The 18118-nt window shown below is 41.2% G+C and overlaps 1 protein-coding gene and 1 long non-coding RNA gene across 9 annotated transcripts in view; both read left to right on the top strand.

The window, feature by feature from the left end:
• The window catches only part of LOC135224714 (uncharacterized), a 214541-nt gene that overhangs the window by 40832 nt on the left and 155591 nt on the right, over window positions 1–18118 (top strand). The window lies entirely within an intron of this gene.
• Window positions 1–18118, top strand: part of LOC135224710 (zinc finger CCHC domain-containing protein 8-like) — a gene marked incomplete at its 5' end in the record, with an annotated part of 68964 nt that overhangs the window by 12274 nt on the left and 38572 nt on the right. For 5 of the 8 annotated variants that reach the window (XM_064263986.1, XM_064263985.1, XM_064263984.1 and 2 more), the window contains 3 exon segments: window positions 372–500; window positions 8594–8704; window positions 17818–17925. In XM_064263986.1, coding sequence (XP_064120056.1) covers window positions 372–500; window positions 8594–8704; window positions 17818–17925 — 348 coding nt within the window. 8 annotated transcript variants of the gene reach the window in all.

The raw sequence follows: 18118 nt of genomic DNA, 5'->3' as shown, positions 1-18118 counted from the left end.
TCATTGATCAGTTTAAGTTTAATTTTGAAAAATTCTTTTAGTGCATGCTTTTTTTTCTTGTACGAGTTAACTTTATTGCAATGCTTGTACAGTGTGCTTTGAACTTCCTTACATGTAGCATACCCATTTTCTTGCAGTACTTTCTAGTGGGACTTTTTAACCTTCCTATGCTGAATTCTTTGTTAGACAAAAAATATGTGGCATTTATTCATCCTATATTTTATATACTTACTGTATTTTAGGGAAATTGAAGCAGTTTTGTTGGTTAGACTTAATTGGTTGTAGTTTGGGTATAAAGGAAAAGCATCACATTTCAAACAATTTTTAACCATAACATTTGTATTAATATATGTAAGGTAATTTTATCTCAGGTGCTGATGTTGATGCTATAGTTGTTTCTAGTGATTCTTCAGGCATAAGCATAGTCAAAAGTGATTTGCATGGCATTGCTAGAAATAAGGATGTTGTGGCTGTATTAAATTCGTCCAAAAAATATACAGGTAATGTTCATATAAGAATACTTTGTAATTATAAGTAGTTATACACAAAGGTTGTGTAGTAGTATGATGTACAGCAGTTCCTGTTGGATTTTTATCAGAGTAATATGAAATTAAGGTTAAAATAAGGGTTTGTTCATGAAGCTTACCTGTCAGATATATATATAGCTGTATTCTCCGAAGTCCGACAGAATTTCAAAACTTACGACACACGCAGTGGTCGGCCAGGTGGTTAGTACCCATTCCCGCCACTGGGAGGCGGGTATCAGGAACCATTCCCATTTTCTATTCAGATTTTCTCTGTCGCTGGTACTGTCAACAACTGTTTTCAGTACCTCCGTCTTAGGATTTTGTAAACTTCATTGCCGCTTAAGTATCCTAATTGTCTTTTGGTTTATTGACTTGGATTTGTGGCTAGGCATACGCTATCATAGATTGATTTCAATTTGGTTTTGATGACCTTTGCATAAGATGTCTGAATATAGTTCGGCTAGTTCCAGACTGTGTTGTCTGCAAGAGTAAGGTGAGGCTACCGAAAGCTTCGGTAGATCCTCTCTTGGTATGCACGATGTGTACAGGGCATGTTTCTTTATTGAAAGATCGATGTAAGGAGTGTGAGAGCTTGACTGATTACGAAGGGAAGACGTATGATTCATATGCACGCAAATTAGAGCGTGATTGAATCAGGCGGTCTTCCTCAAAGACTGCATCAGTAAACAGAAGTCAGGGTAGTGAACCTGCTAACCCTCCTGTAGACTTTGTTTTGCCTAACCCTGTAGTATGGCCTACGGGCTATGAGGTTATGTCTGCGAGAGGTAATGCCTTTTCTGTTATTGTGGATTCCATCCGTAGCTTGGAATCTAAAGTGCTCGCTCTCCAATCAGTGTTGTGAAGTGTAGTGCCCCTAGTGTTGTGGAGGGGGCGTCAGATCGGCCCTATAATGCCTCTAGGCCTGGACCTCTGTCGGACTCCCAGGACAACAGGGAGTGGGCATGTCGAAAGCCGAAGGAGGGTTACGGGGAACCCCCACCGATCTGGCGTCCCTTCGGCAGTTACTGTTGACGCTTCCCAGGCTGCCAAGGAGCGTGCGCGTGCACGCCTCCTTAAGGATTGCTTCTCGTCCTCCGAAGCGTCCTCCCCGCACGGGGGTCGGAACTTTCGGAAGGACTCGTGCCCTCTAAAGAGAAGCTTTATAGAAGAGGACGCTTCACGTCCTCTCTCTCGTCATGCGTTGCAAACATTTTTACGACTTTCACAGAAGAGAAACAGGACGTCATCGGAGCAGGACGCTTTTGAGCACCAGACGCCCTAACTTTGTTACTGTGAGAAGGAAGAAGGCGTCCCCTCGCCCCTCGCTTATTCACAGGATCAGCAACAGTTAGCCTCGTTGAGAGGCAGTACTGCGTCGCCGCAGGAAGGTTTCGAGGCTGTCTGTTAAGAGAATCAGGCAGTCTCCTTCTCTTCAAGGCAAGACGCTCGGCATTACCCTCGCGAGGACGTCTTTCAGGACGCTTGGCATTCTATGCATCAAGACGCTCGGCAAGCCTCTCGCTAGGACGCCTTTCGGGACGCTCGACGCTCTGTCGAGAGGAAGGAACGTCGTTACTCTCGTAGCAAGGATTGTTTTCCTGCTCCCCAAGACGCTCCCCCCTCCTCTCCTCCTGGCGCTCCGTATACGGTACGTGACGTTCGCTCTGCTGCGAAGCAGGATGTTGTTCAAGCTGCTAAGCTTGACGCCCTGCAAGCTGCTTTGCATAGTCAAGCAGCTCGCTAAGACGCCCCTCGCTCGTCCCTGAGGGACGCTCCGTCGGCTGTCAAGCATGACGCTAGTTCGGCAGCTAAGCTGGACGCTTCTCAAGCTGCTAAGCTGGACGCTTTGCATGCAGCTTCGTCACGAGATGCTCGTCAGGACGCCCTGCGTGACGCTTTTCTGGACGCTCGTCAGGACGCCCGGAGTGATGCTTTTCTGGACGCTCGTCAGGGTGCCCAGCATGACGTTTTTCTGGACGCTCGTCAGGACGCCCAGCATGACGCTTTCCTGGACGCTTTTGTGGACTCTCATCAGGACGCTATTCAGGAAGCTCCTTTTTCGGACACTCTTCAGATCGCTCCGCAGGACATTCCTTTACCGGGACTTCGCAAAGCTTCGGAGTTTGCTATTAAGCATTCCCGACTTTCGTCTTGAACCCTACTTCAAGTAGGAGACCTCCTTTTACGAGAGGAGCCTCAGGGTTTGATTGCTTCGCGGTCTGTTAAGGACCCTTCTCCTTTCCCGTAAAGGAGACAGAGTCCTCGAGCGACTCGCAACCTACGAATGAAGAAGAGACTACTTCGTCATCATCTTCATCTGTCAAGGTGTCGACCCGCCTTTTATAAGACTTGTTTGCTGACAAGTTTCGGCCCTCGGTCCCTTGCTCTCCTCTCTCGCTGTTGGCTTCGTCGAAGAAGAGGAAGGCGCCTGGTCTCGTCAAGATGTCCTCTTCGCTTTCTACGAAGAGAGTGTTCAATAGAATCCATGACTAGATGAACTCCAGGAAAGCGCAAGGCAAGACTTCCTTTGCCCTACTTCCAGCGAGGTTAAGCGTAAGAGCAGGCATTTGTTGAGACGGGAGAGAAAGCTAGTTGGAGAGTTCCTTCCTCTTCCCAGGACGATTTTACCAGCCAGATAGACGCCCCGAGGAGTTCTCTCCCGTCCTCTGCTAAAGTTTTGTAAACACTTTCAGATCTGCATTGCCATCTGAAAGGGCTGTTCAGGACGATGGACATTTTTAACTCCTAGGTTGATGTTTCGGAGCCCTGGACCTGCAGTCTCGGGGACCTGACTCTCTTTCTCTCAAATAGAGGGAGACTAGTAAATTGAAGCAGATTTCGGTGTCATAAAACGCCTCTTCTGCGTTCAGGAAGGCGCTGCCTAAGGGGAACCTTCAGGTCCTTCGTGCCGTAAGCCCAGTCTCTGAGCAGGAATCCTGCCCCTTCCTCGATTTCTACGGGAATCGGGAAGACTATATGCTCAAAATTCCTAGATTACTTTTTGTCATATCCGTGGGTTCCCCCCATTGACAAGATACTAAAGTTTTGTCAGGTAAGTGGGTAAGCCCCCATTGACAAAATATTAACTCTTTGTCACGTAAATGGGTTAGTTCTCATTGACAAAGATCCCAATAACATTCGATCGCGTAATCGGATAAGCTCTCATTGACAAGATTCAGAAGAACTCTCATTCATTGGTTTCTACCTCGCTGAGGCTCGTCGGGGAAAAAGACTTGTAGACTATGTCCATGAAGCCTTCTGTCCGATAACATAGAAGCTTTGAGTTGTCCTCTTCGGTTCTCGGTTCTCACTTGAAGCTCTCCTGCGGCTAATACTAATTCGTTCTCTTGGCCAAGAGGACGAAGACAGTCGATCTCCATTCCCTCTCTTCCTCGTCGAAGAAAGAATGTAGTAGGGAGATAGCTGTCCAAGTGGCCAAAATACTCTATGTATTTTACATTCGCGTCATATTGCTATTAAGCGATTGTATGGTCCAAGTTATATACGCATTCCATAGTTATCCCTACGGATGGCGACCGAGAGGACTTTTATTCTAATTATGTACATTTAATCGGTACTCCCGGCAACCCTCCAGGAGTTTCCAGTTTCCCTTTAGTTATTTTAGGTATTGTTACGACAACACCAGCTCAGCTTCTGTATTTAGCGAAGTCTGTTTCGCCTAAATGTACCTGATTGAGAGTTTCTTTCTGCTCGATGATGGTATCAAACATATCCTTTCGTTGAATGGAATAGCTGGCAACTGAGGCAGAATAGTGCGAGACGGCGAAAGTAGACTGCTGTCACTGTAGAGCGGCGTTGCCAAAATGCGGAATTCTTGAGGTTATGACGGAAAAATAAATCCACGGTGTGAGCACCATCATTTCATTTTCCGATTTCCGTCCTACTGTCCGAAACGGGAAAAAATTTCCGCATAGTTTTCAAGGCTAAACAAATATATTTTTGTTTTTATCCAGACGGAATTCATATGCGGATCCAGTGGCAACACTGCTGTAGAGCCAGCTCAGTTCCAGCTGGTTGTCTGCCATGCGCGGTCTGTTACGTCTCTCTCTCCTGCGGGATTGACTGACTAACCGTATCTTTGCCCTACAATCACGGACTTTTGCCTCGGGTTGAAGGGAATTCTCGCATGTATGAATGAACATCGCCTTCGCTTTGCGAAATTTTTCAACAGAGATCTCTTAGACTTTTCGGTTCTGTTTACCACACTGTAATAGAATTCTGTACGAGTCTACCGCGGCATAGCGCTATGATGATAATGCACACCTGCTTAGGCAAAGCTCAGCCTTATTGGGGAAGGAAACAGGCTCGGTGAGGGAATGGATGAGTCTGCTGGGGACCATTTCCTCGTTGGAGAAGTTTGTTTCCCTGAAGAGACTGTAATTCAGACCTCTCCAGTTTTTTCCTACCGGAAATTTGAAATAACATCGAAGTATGGAAGTGATTCTGAACTTTTCTCAGTCGGTCAACGATCACCTAAGGTGATAGCGAGAAGGTGCCAGGCATCTGGAGAGGGAAACAGATGTCCTGGCACATAATCTCAAAGAATTGGAAGCAATGAGGTTGGCTCTCCAGTTCTTCTAAGAATGAGTTGTTGACCGAGTGGTCCAATCTCAAAGAATTGGAAGCAATGAGGTTGGCTCTCCAGTTCTTCTAAGAACGAGTTGTTGACCGAGTGGTCCAGATCAACTCTGACAATTCCACAGCTCTCGCATATCGCAAGAAGTATCGAGAAACAATCTCTCGGTCCCTGTTCGAGTTAATGAGAGAGAGCCTGTGGTGAGAACAGGCACGGAACGTAACGATCCTCAAGAGGTTCGTTACAGGATTGCAGATCGTCCGTGCGGATCTTCTCGATCGACGGTAGCAACTACTGATGTCTGAGTGGACTCTTCACTTTGAAGTATGTCGAGAGTTGTGGACATTTTAGGGGCGTCCTTTGATAGATCTCTTCGCAATGTTGAAGACCAAGAGGCTTCCTCTAGACTGCTCCCCCTTTTTTTCTCGATCCGGAAGCGGTAACAATAGACGCCATCCTATGGGTTTGGACGGGGATGGATGTTTAGTCTCTTTTCCCCTATTCAAACTCTTAGGAGTAAGTAATAAGATAATTTGCGGCGTCAGAGGGAGCGAGGATGAGGCTGATCGCCCCATGTTGGCCTTCGAGCGACTAGTTCACAGAGGTCATGTCCTTCCTAGCGCACTTTCCAAGGACCCTTCCCGAGAGAGTCAATCTACTCTTACAGCCCCACTTCGAGAGGTACTACAAAACCTCTCCACTCTGAGTCTGACTACGTTCAGACTATCGAGAAGTTGACCAGAGCGGGAGGCTTTTCAAATCAGTGGCAAGTACAATTGCCAAGGCTAGAAGAGCTTCCTTTCTTGCAGTGTACCAATCGGAGTGGGCCGTTTTCTGGAGATGGTGCAGGAAGAATGGCTGTTCCTCCACCTCGACCTCTGTGAATTAAATTGCAGTCTTCCCTTTCCGTCTGAGGAATGTGGATAAGCTGGCAGTCTCGACTATTAGAGGATACAGAAGTATGTTGTCGACGGTCTTTGGACTCAGAGGTTTGGATCTGTCGAACAAAGCCCTTCACGATCTTTGAGATCTTTTGAAATCTCGAAACTGTTTAATCGAAGCTTCCGACATAGAACTTAGACTTAGTCTGGAAGTTCCTGATGTCGAAGCCTTTCGAACCTCTCCTTTCTGCAAACTTAAAGCACGTGACCAGAAAGGCTAATCTTTCTACCCGCTCTAGCTACGGCAAAGAGGGTTAGTGAGGTTTAAGCCATCAGCAGACATATTGGCTTTAGAGGACATATGCGGTGTGTTCCCTAAGCCCTTCGTTCTTGACTAAGAATGAATGAAAACCCGTCTAACCCTTGGCCCAGAAACTTGGAGATCAAGGGGATGGCACAAATTATTGGGCAAGAGCCAGAGATAGTCCTGTGCCCTGTCAGGGCTCTCAAGTTTTATCTAGATAAAACTAAAGGAAGTCGAGGTCCTTCGGACAATCTGCGGTGTTCCGTAAAAAGACCAGACTTGCCCATGTTAAAGAACGGCCTGGCATTCTTTTTAAAGAGCTCTTACAAAGAGGCTCATTCGTCATGTTTGGACAAGGATTTGAAATCTTTTAAATTGAATGCTCACAAGGTGAGGGCGCGGCCTCGGAGGCATTTCAATAGAGCGTGGCACTCAGTAACATCCTGAGTGCCGCGTTTTAGCGAAGCAACTCTGTGTTCGCTTCACACTACCTGCGAGATGTGAAGACGACATATGAGATTTGCTGCTCCCTAGGGCCATATGTGTCCGCAGACACAATCTTGGGGGCAAGAAGTACCTCTCATACTATCCTGTAGAAAATGGTTAGGAAGAGCTTTTAATTATAGTTGTTGAGTCGCTGCCAGTGGCGGACTTCTCAATTCTTAAGCTTTAGTTAAACATTCTTAACTTTGGCTAGGTTGGTCAGGTGGTGATATATATTACTTCTTAGCCCTCATAGTATGGTCAATATGGTCTAGTCAAATTGTGGTCACGCTCCTGTTGACAGATCATCTAGAACTCACCAGCTATGCAGGTCACTACCTTGCTGGAGAGACTAGTAAAGCAAAAGCCGACTTGGGTGACAGTAATCACGAAGTCAGCTATGCTAACAGGTATGGAATCAAGATGTCAGTCATCTGCATGTATATGTTTCCTAAATCCTATTCTGTCTCTCTCTACCTCCAAAGGTGAGATTCAGCTATACGAGGTCCATTCAAAAAGTATCCGACCTTGGTTCATAAAAGGACAAATAATTCACCAATCAGCAAATTAGTTTTGTGGGAGTTGACAGCACTCTTACTGCACATGCCAGTAGATTTTAAAAGCTCTAGTGTGTGGCGGTACCCGCCTGTGAGGGCTAGAGTGCAGACGTCCAGCACAAGCTCGTCGGATTATCGTCCTTACACAACATGTCGGAGCGCATCGAGCAGCGCTACTGCATTAAGTTCTGCTACAAGCTTGGTGATACACAAGTGCAAACTATCCAGAAGATTCAGCAAGCCTTTGGCGATGAAGCCATGAAAATAACACAGATAAAGGAGTGGTATAATCGCTTCAAGCAAGGACAAACCTCAGTTGAGAGCAAGCCACGGTCAGGCAGGCCATCCACCAGCAGAAACGAAGAATTCGTTGAAAATGTTCGTCGAAATTACTGAAGAAGTAGGAATAAGCGCAGGATCAGTTCATATAATTTTAAAGGAAGATTTGGCCATGCGAGATGCTGTACGACGAAAACGACCGGAAATGTGGGATGCGCGAAACTGGCAACTGCACCATGACAATGCACCTGCTCATTCTGCCCACTTGATCCAAGCTTATCTGGCCAAACACAACACTCCACTTGTTCGGCATCCTCCCTACTCTCTAGACATGGCACCTTGTGACTTCTAGCTGGTCCCTAAACTGAAAACAACCCTGAAAGGGAAGCGTTTTGAGTCGAGAGAGGAAATTATGAGAAAAACGACAGCAGAGCTTTACAGCATCCCAATAAGTCAACATCAGAGATGTTACCCCAGCAAGTGGCAGCACCAGTGGGAAAAGTGTGTGCACTCCCAAGGGGAGTACTTTGAAGGTGATTGAATAAAAAAATTTCAAATGCGCAATTTTTTTTCTTTATGGACCAAGGTCGGATACTTTTTGAATGGACCTCGTACATATATATACATATCTAACAGGTAAGCTTCATGAACAAAATGATATTGTTATGATACAATAAAGTTTGTTCATACTTACCTGGCAGATATATATAATCAGTGCCCACCCACCTCCCCTCAGGAGACAGTGGTAATAGAAAATCTGAATAGAAAATGTGAATGGTTCCTGATACCTGCCTCCCAGCGGCGGGAATGGGTACTAACCACCTGGCCGACCACTGCGTGTGTCGTAAGTTTTGAAATTCTGTCAGTCGGAGAATACAGCTAGTATATATATCTGCCAGGTAAGTATGAACAAACTTTATTGTATCATAACAATATCATATTTACATTTTTTCTTTTAATTACAGGTGGTGATGAAACAGAAAAAACTGCAGTTGTCGGCAAGAGTCAGTGCTCCAAAGAAAATGATAATGATGAAGAGCAGAGTAATGACTTATCCAAAGATAATATTGAAACAGGTATAGTTACATTTAATATGTAGTATTGCAATACACCCCCTGAACACCTGAACTAGCCCTGGTCACTTACCAGGCCGAACCATCATTTATTAAAAATTTACCAAATCTTTGGTTCACGATCAGTGTTGCCAATCTCCTGGCAAACACCCTCGTTACCTAGTTACCAGCCCACCGCTAGTAGCCCTGCCTCACGGGCCGGTCACACCTGCCCTCTCACGTCAATCACTTATCGTTCGCGGTGGAGTACAGATGTATCCACAGCGAACTCCTTTTTGGTCTTGCCCGGCCTTCATTTGCACCTTTGATTTGATTGATTTTGGTGACGAATTACGCATCCCTTTGGATTACGGTTGGATTGCTCTTAATACCTTGTCATTAGACATTGATTCTGCAAAGGAAGAAACAACACAGGCTACGACAACGACTACTGCATCCTCGCCCACTTCACAGAAAACGACGAGCGGAAGTTCAACAACGTATCGTCTTTGCCAACAATGCAAGAAAAGGATGAGTACCCTATGACACGATAGTCATTCCTTATGCGTAAATTGTAGGCCTGTTCAATATAATGTAAAGACCAGATGTTTGGAATGTCAGGAGTGGTCTTTGGACCAGATGTTAGGGTATCTCAAACATAGGAAAGGTCTCGTATTAAGAAGTAAGTGTAGGCAGGAAGAGACTAACGTAGATCAAGATAAAGACTTAGAGACAGTGCTCTTTAAGAGACTTGAGAGTAGGCTGACATCGAGTATGACATCTCTGTTACCGATTTTATGTAAAGATTATGTGAGGATAGATCGAGCAATAGGGATACTGAAATTACTAATCGTTCTTTTCCAGCTCCCCTGCCTGTTCCAGAATCAGCCCTAACCGGTGCTGGGGGTTATGGGGATCCGCAAGCCCACAGGGCAGGATCCGCCGTCCCCCCTGGTGCGGAGCAGGCAGTGTTGGCAGCAGATTCCCCTTCCCTCGATGTGTAAGTTCTCAGGATGATAAAAACTTAGGTCAGATATAGACGAGTAGTGATAATAGGCTACATAGTGTTTAGTTTAGGAAGAGAAGTGCAGGCTTCTTCGGGTCGGTTTTCTATTAAAAGTAGTAGTTTTTAGAGGCACAGCGTCCTTAGAGCATCTTTAGGCTTTTTCCTGCTTCGAGTTCCTTGCATCAGAAGCTTTTAGGCCATGGTTGGTCTTTCAGATATGCTCCTTCGTCTTTAAGGTTTCTTTCCTCTACGTATACGATACGATAATTGTTAATATCAACTAATTCTCCGTTTCAATGCATATTGACTTACGATATTCAGTATGGAGAGAAATCGAATAAAATTAACTACGGTTAGCCTAGTGTTCACGATGATATATCGTATGCATATTCAGTAGCCTAGCCTAACCTAAAGTATTCGCTGTACAACATATCGGTAGTTATTTTTATATTGGCTAACGCTGTAGGCTCAAGGCATTCTTGACTTCGGATAATTCAGTACAGGTGTAATTGAAAACGAACGAGAATCCGATCTGAGGATAATTAATATGAATGTAATCGAACAGAATGAAGATCGGATTCTGTCCGACTAAAGCATTATAATTGTATTGTGTATCATCATATTAGCGTAGTATAAACACTAACTCGGCAGTCATTCATGCTGGAATCAGCGGATGACGAATACGGGTTTGCGTCGCCGTATCCATCTCATTCTCTCCTGATTGCCTAAAATGACTAACGTAACAACACTCTCACTTATGCCAAGTTTGTACAAACGTCTTGAAGGAGACGTGTGTTCAACTATGTTGACATTTAACATAGTCAATGAGGTTTCTATCTTGGGGCATATAATCAGATGTCAGATAGTATAAGGAATTTGTATGTATGACGTCTTCATACGTTTCAGACTATTGCCGTCAGTATTTACATTGCGCTTATGTCAATTACAGTTACAAATTATTACCAGTCGTATTATCAAATTACAATGACAACTGAAATTAATATTAGGCCTAATAAAGTTAATTTAATTACCATTAAATATTATTTTATTACTTTTCAATTAAATTACAATTACACTAGCTTGTCGTCAAACAGCACTATTGTAAGGTTTAGACAGACAAGGATGCCGGCTAGTCTATTTTTTTTTCTCCTTGGCTCCAGATTCAACCATATCACTTGGTCTCGGCTAATGTTTTTGTCCTTAGTTAGCATATTAATGAATATCTGGATACTTAACCCTCTTACGCCGATTGGACGTATTAAACGTCGAGTCAAAATGTCTCCCGTGTATGCCGAGATTGGAACCGTATCATACGTCGGCTCAAAAAAGTTTTTTTAAAAATTCGCGGAAAATACTTATAGGCCTACCAGCCGAAAACTTTTGTATCACGCGCCTTGGGGGATGCTGGGAGTTCACGGATCAAGGCGTTGTTTTGTTTACAATCGCTACGCAGGCGCGCAAGCGCGAATTTCTTTCTTATCGCACTAAAAAGTATCAGTGACACATCTCGGAAATTATTTCGTCACTTTGACATAATTATTGCACCATTTTAAATTATCCTTTACATGAAGTATTATATATGAAAATGTGCGCAATTTCATGCACAATACAACTAAAAAATACTCATGATTGTAGCTTTTATCAATTTTGAAATATTTTCATATAAATAACGATAAGTGCAAAAATTTCAACCTTCGGTCAACTTTGACTCTACAGAAATGGTCGAGAAACGCAATTGTAAGCTAAAATTCTTATATTATAGTAATATTCAATCATTTGCCTTCATTTTGCAACAAATTGGACGTCTCTAGCACAATATTTCGATTTATGGTGAATTTATGAAAAAACTTTTTCCTTACGTTCGTGCGATAACTCTTAAAAACCGAAAAATTTTTTCGTGCGATTGTCCTAATGTTTGCACCCTTTTAAATTTGCCGTTACATAAAGTTATATATGGAAATGTGCGCAATTTCATGCACAATACAACAAAAGACAACCCATGGTTGTAGCTTTTATCAGTTTGAAATATTTTCATATAAATAACGTTAAGTGCAAAAATTTCAACTTTCGGTCAGCTTTGACTCTACCGAAATGGTCGAAAAACGCAATTGTAAGCTAAAACTCTTATATTCTAGTAATATTCAATCATTTACCTTCATTTTGCAACGACTTGGAAGTCTCTAGCACAATATTTTGATTTATGGTGAATTTATGAAAAAAAAAAAAATTACGTTCGCGCGGTAACTCTTCCGAAAAAATCAGAATTTTTTTGTGCGATTGTCGAAATGTTTGCACCATTTAAAATTAGCTGTTTCATAAAGTTTTATATATGAAAATGTGCGCAATTTCATGTAGAATACAACTAAAAATGATTGAAGGTTGTAGCTTTTCTCTTTTTTCGAAATATTTGCATATAAATCACGATAAATAGAAAAAAAACCACGTTCGGTCAAATTTGACTCTACCGAAATAGTTGAAAAACGCAATTGTAAGCTAAAACTCTTACGGCCTAGTAATATTCCGTCATGTTTCTTCATTTTGAAACAAATTTGAAGTCTCTAAAACAATATTGTGATTTATGGTGAATTTTTGAAATTCGCGGCCGCAAGTCTCCGAAATACGTACATGGCATTATCCTAATATTTGCTCCTTTTCATATTAGCCTTTTTATAGAGTTTCATATATCAAAATGTGCGCAAATTCATGAAGAATACAATAAAAAATAATTGAAGGTTGTAGCTTTTTCCATCTTCGAAATATGAGCATATGAAAATATATATATTAAAATTTCGACATTCGGTCAAATTTAACTCGTCCGAAATGGGTCGAAATCTGCAATTCTAATCTAAACTCTACAGTATCGTAATATTCAATCATTTGTCTTAATTTTGAAACAAATTGGAAGTCTCTAGAACATTATTTAGAATTACGGTGAATTTTTGAGAAAAATATTTTTTGCGTCCGCGCGTTACGAATTCGTACATCATTTTGTGATAATATTTTTCCGGTGTTACTTTTATTGTTTTACAATGTATTATATATCAAAATGATCGCAATTTAGTGTAAAATACAACGCAAAAAAAAGTAACTGGTTAGCTTTGACCGTTTTCTGCACAGCGTGATTTGAATACAATTATGTATGAATTTTTTTTTTTTTCGCTACCATATATCGCATTATTTACATATGATAATGATATTATTTTTCATTTCTGATGGTTGCATTCTAAACTTCAGGCAATGACAAAAAAAGGAGCCAAAAATGAACTCTTAATCTTCAAAAGTACGCGCGCTGTAATTTTTTGAAAAAATTATTTTTTCCACTTCCGCGCTCACTCCAAACCAGGCCCGGCATACGGGAGACGTTTTGATTTTTAGGGCTCCGGCTTAAGAGGGTTAACTTATGGAACGAAGTCATTCTGTTCGTCTTACGATGTAATTTAAGACCAAAATTTGACTGATACGTCTCATTGGAAGCTAGTTTTTCCCTCGGGTTAGATGGCGTTAAATTTAGGATTCCGTTCGTTTTTCACTCGTTTTCATAGGTATTACGAACCTTACACTTTATATACGTTATTAATCCTTTGTGTGAAAACAACAGTAATGAGCTCTTTCATGCTATTAGTTTCTTTTACCACGGCTGAGTTGGAATTCATACAAAAGCTCGGGACTTCTGTCCAGGTTGCTGATGCACGTAATTTTGCCTTATTAGCTTCAGCTGCATTTATAACATGAATACAGTAATTACGCGGATGAATACATTAACGGATGTTGCTATCGGATTCGATTACTGTCACACTCTGATCAATACAATAAAGTGATGTTGTTATAGGAGTCGATCGCATTAGCAACAAGTTCTCGTTCGGTTGTTCGTAGCTGTACGGAGTTATACGAATATATTATCGTTAAGATAATACCCTTTTAACTTAGAGGGTGCAATTTGCGGAGGTGGAGATGTTAGACGATCGTAATTTCTCTCTCTCTCTCTCTCTCTCTCGTTCTCTTCTCTCTCTCTCTCTCTCTCTCTCTCTCTCTCTCTCTCTCTCTTTTCCCTGACTTTATATTCTCTCTTTATCCTAGACGATTGTCTCTCTCTCTCTCTCTCTCTCTCTCTCTCTCTCTCTCTCTCTCTCTCTCTCTCTCTCTCTCTCACTTTTCTGATTTCATATTCTCTCCATATTCTCTCATCCTATTTTCCACGCTCTCCTAACACTGGACTCATTGTGCAACAGAGGTTTTTCTTCCTTTCACACCTTTTCAAACTTTGTCAATTTCCCTTCAGCGCTGACTGACCTCATAGGTCCCAATACTCGGCCTTTGGCCTAAATTCTATTTTTAAACCCAACAATCTTGCTGTCTGAGTTAGTATTAGAGTAGGGAGCGACTATTAGGAATATGTATAAGGTATTCATGATATGATATATCACAAGAGGATTTTAAGTATTAGGACAGATAGGAAAGAACATGTCTAGGTCTATCTGAGGGTATTCTTTCAAGTGCCAAACAGGCAGAGTACAGACAGGCAGGTACAACACTACAAGAGAGGACATCACTACGATCGACGACACCGTCGCAGACGCACCGATGGACATGGTTGTCTCCTCCGTACATGAGAGGCCTAAGGCCACATGGGAGGTCTTCAGTTTCCCTCCATACATGAGAGGCCGAGAGCCACATGGGAGGTCTTCAGATTCCCTCCATACATGAGAGGCCGAGAGCCACATGGGAGGTCTTCAGATTCCCTCCATACATGAGAGGCCGAGAGCCACATGGGAGGTCTTCAGTTTTTCCTCTACTCAGGTGAGGCACATAGCCAGCTGAGAGGAAACAGGTTTGTATCCCTCCCGCACTCAATGAGTTTTGACCTTAGGGTAGAGGTGCAGGGAGTTTTTTCCCTCCACATATGGGAGGCCTAGAAGGCCACACATGGGAGATTAGCTTGGACGAGTGACGAACTTGAGACTGACTCGTGTACTCAATTATATTGACTTGACAACTGGTACAGTGGAGGGCCGGGCAGATTTGATTCCCCACCTCCAAATTAATGTTGTTAATCGGGCTAGTTCAGGTGTTCAGGGGGTGTATTGCAATATGAAGTTTTTATTGTAAAACTAATATTGTAATACCTACCTGAACACCTGAATGATTCCCACCCTCCTCCCCTCTCATACAGAGTTATTGAGTTATGATTGACGTGAGAGGGCAGGTGTGACCGGCCCGTGAGGCAGGGCTACTAGCGGTGGGCTGGTTAACTAGGTAACGAGGGTGTTTGCCAGGAGATTGGCAACACTGATCGTTTATTTTAACCAAAGATTTGGTAAATTTTTAATAAATGATGGTTCGGGCTGGTAAGTGACCAGGGCTAGTTCAGGTGTTCAGGTAGGTATTACAATATTAGTTTTACAATAAAAACTTCATTTTGTGAAAGCTGGTAAATGCTCAAGAGTATTGAAGTTACTTATATAAAGCTTCTCCCACATAAAATGGCCAACCAATCAATGGCTTGAGAGGAGAGGAATGTGGTGTACAGCAAGTCTTTTTTGAGCACAACTCTGTTTTACTGTATTATTTTGAAATTGATTCTTGAGCATCATTCGTAAAGTTAGCATCGCTCTGGAATTTTTTATACGTATTTTCTTGTCTTTTCCATATGTATTTTTCATACACCTGCCATAATGAGTAGTAGCATGCATTGAAGTGACAAATAATTGCTTAGCACACATGATTTCGAGTGATGTTCCCATTTGTCCCTCCCCGTCTGGTTCAAGAATAGAATATGTGTCCCTCAGTTTGTCACAAAAGGCGCTTTGAAGAAAGTAACCAATAAAGTGCAGACCCTCAGAAACTGTTATGTAAGGTGTTTTAGTAATTTATTTGTAAATAGTATGTATTATGAATATAATTCAGGTATAATTTTGAGGTTGCATCTGGCACCTCAGTTGTGTCATACAAATTATGCCATTACACAAAATATATAACATTAGATACAAAGATTGAAACAGTTTGTACCAAGTAAATGTGAGTCAAAATATATTATGGCAAAGAGCAAAATTTCCGTTGCTATATAAGTAAGGGTGAGATTTAGGTATACAGGTGATTTTAATTTAGTAATGAAACTTTGGATGCAAAATTAATAGAAAATTCTGCAGAATTCAACTACTGTACATTTATTCAAAAAACTAAAACATTAGGAAAGAGTTAACATAGAATATTGATTATGTTTACATTTAGATGAATTAAGGGATGAGCCAGTATCACTATGATACAAAAGACAAGTTTAGATATGAAATTTCTTTAACATTTTTTTATAGATAAATTTTAATATGCCAAAAGTTTGTGAAGTCTAGCTTAGGGTAGTCGATTGAAAAGGATTATGATGTGTAGTATATAATGAATTTATACCAGATTAATTGTTTGCTTTAGCAATCAATGATATTACTATAAATTTACCAAGTGGTATAAAAAACAGTTTATATGTTGATGACTTTGTTATTTACTATACAAGTAGCAATTTGAGACATGCTCAGAGAGTTCTCAATACTGCCATTTCAAATATATGTACGTAGTTGGACAAATTTAGTTGGATTTAAATTTTCAACTGATAAAACAAAAGCAATCATCTTCTACAAAGACAAAAGATAGCTGAAGAACCAAACAATCAAACTTCACCTTTATAGCACTGAAATACAATTTTGTACAAAAATCAAATATCTAGGAGTGATATTTGATCAACATTTAAATTGGAAAGAGCACATCAAATACATAAAAGCCAAGGGCATCAAAGCCCTTGCCATATTGAAAAAGTTATCACACACTAATTGTTGAGCAAAGTGAGACATTTTATTAATGATATATAAGGCAACAGTCCTATCCATAATAGATTACTGCTGTCCAATATATTCATCTGCCTCAGAATCTGCATTAAAAACCCTCTATGCAGTGCACCATGAAGGCGTGCAGTTATGCACAGGAGCATTCCGATCATCCCCAACAAGCTCGCTTCTGGTAGAGGCAGGTGTATTGCCCTTGAAACATCACCGTAATTTAATAACAATACGAAGAGGTCTTTCACTGAAAGCAGAATCATCTCCTGCAGCTGACTGCTTTCAAAATTGTAATTCGGAAACAGAGGTCCATAGTACTGGCTCTTTCCCAAAAAGAGCTAAATACCTAATGAACTTACATAACATAATTCCAATTTTTCAGCCACCTGTGGAATTGTCACCACCATGTATGTTAAAACGAATAAAGATATGTACCTCCTTGTCTTACCTGCTTAAAAAGCAAATAACAAGCACAGAAATGTACCGCCAACATGCTTTACAGCACATTAGAAGAAAAGGAGACAAATTCATGGTATATACAGACTGCTCCAAAAATAATGTTGGAGTAGGAACCTCTGCATATTCGAAAAATATGTTAATCAAAAGAAGCCTACCTTGAATATCATCAGTATTTACTGCTGAAGTCACGGCCATACAAATGGCTCTTGATATGATATCTGAGGCAAAAGCCAGTGTCTCTATTATTTTCAGTGACTCACGTAGTGCTATAGATGCTACAAGACAGTATAAATCAGTAAATCAAATAGTACAAGAAATAAAAATAAAAATTCATCAACTCCTCCAATCAGGATTATCAATAGAAATATGTTGGATTCCAGCACATGTGGAAATAAAAGGAAATGAAAATGCAGACTCAGCTGCCAAATTAGCCTGCACTATCCCTCCAACAATTACACATGCCCCAGTGTCAGACTGGATGACATCTGTTAAACCGTTGATATACCAAGATTGGAAAAGAGAATGGGCCTTAGTGCCAACCACAAATTTTTTTTTCTTCACAGGATTAATCCCTGAGAACCAGCCTGAGAAGAGTCTACTTAAGACTCAGAGGTCTGGTATATTAATAATAATATACCAGATTAACTTTACCTCAGATAATAGGGAATTACGAATAAAGCTTGCATGTACAGTACTTAACACAGTATTATTTGCTCTAAAGTAGTGCACCCTGACTACGTAGTGAAAATTTCAAACACTATCATATACTACCATGGTTAAATGGATTTTGAAAAATTATGTCCTTATACAATGTATGTTTTGATATTTTCATATATGTGTTATTATTTTAGAAACACCTTGTGAAAATGAAGACAGTGGTATATATCCAGCTAGCCCATTTGCTGAAGATGATGTATTAACACCAAATACAGATGATGATAAATCATTGAAAATGAAGGGTATGTAAAAGTATTACTGTACTAATGATTAATTGCATGTAGGGTCCTAAGTGAAATCTATTTTACTGTTAATATCCTTTATATGCTGTATATACCAGTTTACATTTGAATGCCATCCCACCTTTTGCAAGATTTGATTATGTTGTGTTTTTGTTTTGTTTATTCTATTTATTTCAAGTCTTTTGCTTTGTCC

Source organism: Macrobrachium nipponense, chromosome 12 (genome assembly GCF_015104395.2).
Source record: "Macrobrachium nipponense isolate FS-2020 chromosome 12, ASM1510439v2, whole genome shotgun sequence".
NCBI classification, from domain to species: domain Eukaryota; kingdom Metazoa; phylum Arthropoda; class Malacostraca; order Decapoda; family Palaemonidae; genus Macrobrachium; species Macrobrachium nipponense.
Note: the sequence above shows the minus strand (reverse complement) of the source record. Positions and strands in the feature narration are given on the sequence as shown.